This window comes from Neophocaena asiaeorientalis, unplaced genomic scaffold (genome assembly GCF_003031525.2).
Source record: "Neophocaena asiaeorientalis asiaeorientalis breed wild unplaced genomic scaffold, Neophocaena_asiaeorientalis_V1.1 scaffold129, whole genome shotgun sequence".
In the NCBI taxonomy this organism is placed as follows: Eukaryota; Metazoa; Chordata; class Mammalia; order Artiodactyla; family Phocoenidae; genus Neophocaena; species Neophocaena asiaeorientalis.
The window spans coordinates 4,399,639-4,405,638 of record NW_020172446.1 but is presented as its reverse complement, the minus strand read 5'-3'; the positions used below and the strand labels follow the sequence as shown (position 1 = coordinate 4,405,638).

The following is a 6,000-nucleotide window of genomic DNA, read 5'->3' as shown; positions in this document are numbered from 1 at the left end:
GGGCCCACCTGGGAACCCAGGAGATATATTTTTTTTTTTTTTTTTTTTTTTTTTTTGAGATATATTCTTAATATTCATATACTTTTAGGTATGGCTACACTTTTTTGAAAAAATTCCCAGCTACCCTCAATTAAAAACAGTATGTCGGGCTTCCCTGGTGGCGCAGTGGTTGGGAGTCCGCCTGCCGGTGCAGGGGACGCGGGTTTGTGCCCCAGTCCGGGAGGATCCCACATGCCGTGGAGCGGCTGGGTCTGTGGGCCATGGCCACTGGGCCTGCGTGTCCGGAGCCTGTGCTCCGCAGCAGGAGAGGCCGCAGCAGTGAGAGGCCCACGTACCGCAAAAAAACAAAACAAAACCAAAAAACCCAAAACGGTATGTCTTTTTCTAACATGTCAAGAAGAACATAAATATTTCACCTACCTCAGTGGACTGCTTTCCACTATAAGACATTTTCTTGATAGCCACCACTTCATTGGTGCGCACATCTCGTGCCTAAAAAAACAAAGAAAGAACTATTGTAAAAATTAACAGATTAAATCTGGGCAATAATTTCTTTGAGAATAAAAGCATTTATGAGCTACCATGTCAAAAGGAACATTGAAACTGCCTTTAAAGAACATTAAAAACAAAAAAACCCAATAACCATATAGTGAAACGTATCAAATCATCCAGGAACTGGTACTTTGGAAAGAAATATAAAGCAGGATTTATCTTTGAGAGATCTAGTTAAGAGGACAAAACAGAAATTTGAATAGTACTATAACAGAGAGACAAAACAAGACTAGCATATATACAAGCCTATGCTAATCAATTTTGAAATCTCAATGAAACGGACAATTTTCTGGAAGGAATAAATTACTAAAACTGATCTAAAGAAGAAAATGTAAGAAAAACAAACAATGGTGGCAGACTGAAAAGAACACCAGTGAATTGTCTTTAAAATACTCTTGAGTGGGGATTTCCCTGGCAGTCCAGTGGTCAGGACCCTGGCTTTCACTGCCGAGGGCACGGGTTCGATCCCTGGTCAGGGAACTAAGATTCCGCAAGCAGCAAAAAAGCAAAACAAAACATAGGGACTTCCCCAGTGGTCCAGTGGCTCCGAGCTCCCAGTGCAGGGGGCCTGGGTTCGATCCTTGGTTAGGGAACTAGATCCCATGTGCTGCAACTAAGAGTTCGCATGCCGCAACTAAAGATCTTGCATGCCACAACTAAAGATCCCACGTGCTGCAACGAAGATCCCACACACAGCAACAAAGATCTCACTTGCCACACGAAGACCCAACTCAGACCAATAAACAAATATTAAACAAACAAACAAACAAATATAAAATACTCTTCAGTGGTGGGCTTCCCTGGTGGCGCAGTGGTTGAGAGTCCGCCTACGATGCAGGGGACACAGCTTCGTGCCCCGGTCCGGAAAGATCCCACATGCCGCGAGGCGGCTAGGCCCGTGAGCCATGGCCGCTGAGCCCGCGCATCCAGAGCCTGTGCTCCGCAACGGGAGAGGCCCGCGTACCAAAAAAACAAAACAAAACAACAACAACAAAAAAACTACTCTTCAGTGGAAAATAGTTTTACCAGGTAAACTTTTCAGGATGTAAGGGGGGAAAAAAAGGAAAGCTAGCCCATTAATTTTAAGAAAGCAGTATAACCCAATAACTAAAACCTCACAAACAGCACAAAATAGAAAGTTAGGTATCAATTTCACTTGTAAATATCAGGCTTAAGAATGCTAAAATGCTATCACAATTATTACTTAACATTGTTGAGGTAATTCTGAAAAAAAGGTAATAAAAATGTAACAGAAACACGACAGTTAACTAGAAAAGCCAAACTTCCATGTGTTAAAAAAATGATTATATATTAAGAAGGCACATGAGACTAGCTGCAAAATATTTTAAATGGGTTCACTAAAAGTATCAGAACCACCTCAAATCATCTGTTGGAAGAACTCATCTTCAATTCAGATTTTTAATGAGTTCCCAAAGATAAAATGTTCTAAATTAGATTATGGTGATGGCTGCAAAACAGATATTTACTGACAATCGTTGAAATGTAGGCATTAAATTGGTGAACTTATGGTATGTAATTTATACTTTAAAACTTGTTTAAAAAGACAGCACATATGTAAATTTTATCTCAACAGAGTGGCTTGGGGGAAAAAAAAAAAAAAAAGACACTCAGTTAAGTGCGCCCTGGGAAACTTAATCACATTCCAATTTCAATTACCGGTGTACTGGTTAGGAAACTGGCACCACTTATTGTAATGGGTGAAGCGGATCTATCCACAGACATCCTGCTTGAATATAAATTTATTTTTCCAAAATGTTCTCTGCTTATCTATCTACGAACCTCTTTATTTTAATCATGTCTAAAGAGCTATATTGCGCTCTTTCATAAGAGCTGAGATATAATTTACATGCCATACAATTCACCCATTTTAATGTGTACAATTCAGTGGCATTTAGAACATTCACAGATATATGCAACCATCATTACAATTTTAGAACTTTCATCACCTCAAAAAGAAACTCCAAATTGTTCATTTAGAAATGGTCAAACGGTAAAATTTATGTGTATTTTACAATAAAATTCTTTTCTTCATTAAAAAAAAAAATCCATTCGGCACTAAGCAACAACTAATCTACTTTTCCATGTCTCTAGAGATATGACCATTCTGGACATTTCATATAAATGGAACTATGTAATATGTGGTCTTTTGTGACTGGCTTTTTTCAAGATTCATGACTAATGATATTATCTTTTTCATGTGCTCCTTAGCCATTTGTACATCTTTCTTTGAGAAATGTCAATTCAGATGCTTTGCCCATTTTTAAATTGGGTTGTCTTTTGATTGAGTTATAAGAGTTCTTTACATATTCTAGGCACAAGTCCCTTATTAGATATATGATTTACAAAATTTTTTCTCCTATTCTGTAGGTTGTCTTTTCAGTACTTTGAAGCACAGAAATTTTCATTTTTGATTAAGGTCTATTTATTTTTTCTTTTATTGCTCATGCTTTTGGTGTCACATCTGAGAATGCTCTGCCAAAACTAAAGACATGCAGATTTACCCCTATGTTTTCTTCTAACAGTTTTATAGTTTTAACTGTGACATTGAGGTTTTGATCCATTTTTAGTTAATTTTTCTATAGTTTCTATAGTATGAGGTAAGGACCTAATTCCACTGCTTTGCATTAAACAGCTACACTTTTAATTAGCCTAAGACAAAGCTTAATTTAAAAGTGGGTATACTAAATGCAATGAAGTATACTGGATTAGATTCTAGAACAGAGAAGAGACAGCGGAAAAACTGGTAAAATTTAGTACACAGAATATAGTACATAGTTTAGTTACTAGTATCCTATCAATGTTGATTTCTTAGTTTTGATAAATGTACCATGATTACGTAACATATGAACATTAGGGGAACTAGATGAACATTATAGGGGAAAACACTACTAACTGTGAAATCTGCAAATCTAATATTATTTTAAAATACTAAATTAAACTAAAACTTGACTATTAAAATCCAAATGTACTAGTAATGATGATTAAAATTAAATGACCAAGTTAAAAGGAGATACGACTTTTGTTTATTCATGTTTTTAAAAAGCAAAAAGTAAAAATATTTAATGTTCACAAACATGTTTTTCCCTCCCTTCAGGATCACATATTGTGTTACTTAGTCTTCTCTAATCTAGAACAATTCCATAACCCCTCTTTATCTTTCATGATACTGACATTTTTGAAGAATACACAGTGGTATTTTAGAGAATGTAACTAAATTTGTACTTGTCTGAAATTTCTTCAAAATTAGATTCTGATTATACACCTCTGGCAAGAATACTATAAGAGGGATATTGTGTCCTTCCCAGGGTATCATATCTGGAGGTATACAATGTGTCCACTCCTCATTGGTGTTACCAATTTTCATCACCCACTAAAGGTGCTGTCTGTGTTTTTCCAATGTGTATAGTTAAAGTTACTGTTTCCTACCTTGTATCTAACAATCTGTGGAGAGATACTTTAAAACCACGTAAACATCCTGCTCATCAAAATTTTCCCTTAGATTTAGCAAACATTAAAGATAATAGCCCAAAACAATCTTCACTATGACGATTACAAAATGCTCATTTCCTCCCCCAACCTCTACCATTCCCTTCACATTTATTAGTCAGGCATTCTATTATAAGGAAAACACCCCCCTTTTCATCCATCCATCCATCATCTATCATGGAAATTATGAAGTCCTATTTTATTAACTGGGTTATAATCCATTACTATCTTTATACTGATGTTCAAATTGTTCCAGATTTGGCCAGTGGGAGCCCCTCTAAGCTGGCTCCAATGTCTTTTTGACAGGCCCCATTTTTTTTTTTCTTTTTTTAAAGCACTTTTTAACTTTCTGGCACAAGGTCTTCTAAGGCTTATCATTTATGTTCCCTGCCCACTGCAACAAAATGAGACATTCCTCCAATAAGTTCTTGTTCCTTTGAGTCAGGAATTAAATTCGAGATCTGAGTGCTAAGTGTGCTCATTACTACTGGGTGTCATTACAAATAGAATCTTGCAGCAGACAGAGCTAGGAGATGCACACACACATATATGAGATATAATTATTTCATATTAACAGTGTTAATTCCTATCCAATCAAACCCACAGGGTTCTTCCTTACCTTCCCCACTTCCATATTTCTTTCCATATTTTCACAGTTAGGATCCTGACCCCAAACAACATCAACATTATTCATTACTCAATCCTCCTTCTTTTTTTTTTTTTTGGTCACACCACGTGGCTTGCAGGACCTTAGTTCCCCGACCAGGGATTAAGCCCCGGCCACGGCAGTGAAAACGCCCAGCCCTAACCACTGGACCACCAAGGAATTCCCACTTAATCCTTTAACATATAGTTTCAGATCTGTCTCACCCATACAAATATGAAACAAGTCTATTAAGAAGGGTTCAAGATTTGCCTACAGTTTCCCTCTCCCAACCAACCAGACTGAGAGTATACAGTTAAAATACTACGTACAAAAGTTACTCCTATTAGTTCTATTTTTCCCTTCAATGTGGTTATGTCTGAAATACAGTTGGGTTCATTGTTCCTGTTTGCCTTTGATGTCAGTGACAACCTTCCCCCCCATACATATTAATTTTAATTTTTAAGTATATAAAGTATTTATTATCCAAAGAGGTATATTCAAACAAGAATCATTCCATCCTCTATCTCCTCATATCCATTCCTACAACTATCACCATTTTATATGTTGGTTGTATAATTTATCTAATTTCACCAAACTATATATTTAATATCTGTATATTTAATATATATGAATTAAATTAAATAAAATCAATTTAAAAAATTCCTACCAGCATATTGAATGGCTATTTTTCAGGGATTTTCTCAGTGGGGTTCTTTTATTGGGCCCATTTCTAAGATTCTGTGTATATTTTTCCTTTTTTCTATATTTCTCTATATTAGTGTATTTGGAGAGGAAAGGTATAAGCATAAATTCAGACAAAACTGTAATACAGAAAAAGGGTTGTTTCTAAAATATCTATATCCTGGGTCCCTCTTCTCTATTTCGTGTCCAATCCAGGAATTAAACAAACGTGAGCAACATCAAACACACACATACACATGTGTACACAAAATTCTACAACTTATATACCTAAATGTTAATAGTAGCTGTCCGTGGGTAGTGAAATTATAGATGGAGTTTTTATTATTTTTGTCTCCAATTTATAATTGGGGTATAAACCAAAAGCTCAGATTGTTAAGAATTTGAATCATATATTCTCAAGGGAAATAACATTTTATTATTAATAAATTACTAAATTTATTAATTAATAAATTGTAGTTTCATTCCTAAGGTGCCCATAAAAAAAGACTAAACCCATAATACTGCCAAAATATTAAACATCTGTACAATACTTGCTGTTTGAGGGGGAAAAAACAATTTTTATACAAAGAAGAAATCAATGAGTGGAGTTTTCC

At 35.7% G+C, this 6,000-nt stretch overlaps 1 protein-coding gene across 4 annotated transcripts in view; it reads right to left on the bottom strand.

Annotated features, from left to right (window-relative positions):
* The window catches only part of TAOK1 (TAO kinase 1), a 145,748-nt gene that overhangs the window by 65,154 nt on the left and 74,594 nt on the right, over positions 1-6,000 (bottom strand). For all 4 annotated transcript variants that reach the window (XR_003001765.1, XR_003001766.1, XM_024734691.1 and 1 more), the window contains one exon: positions 421-492. Coding sequence is in view for 2 of the 4 variants with exons in the window: in XM_024734691.1 (XP_024590459.1) it covers positions 421-492 (72 nt within the window). In the remaining 2 variants the exon portion in view is untranslated. The remainder of the gene's footprint in view (positions 1-420; positions 493-6,000) is intronic.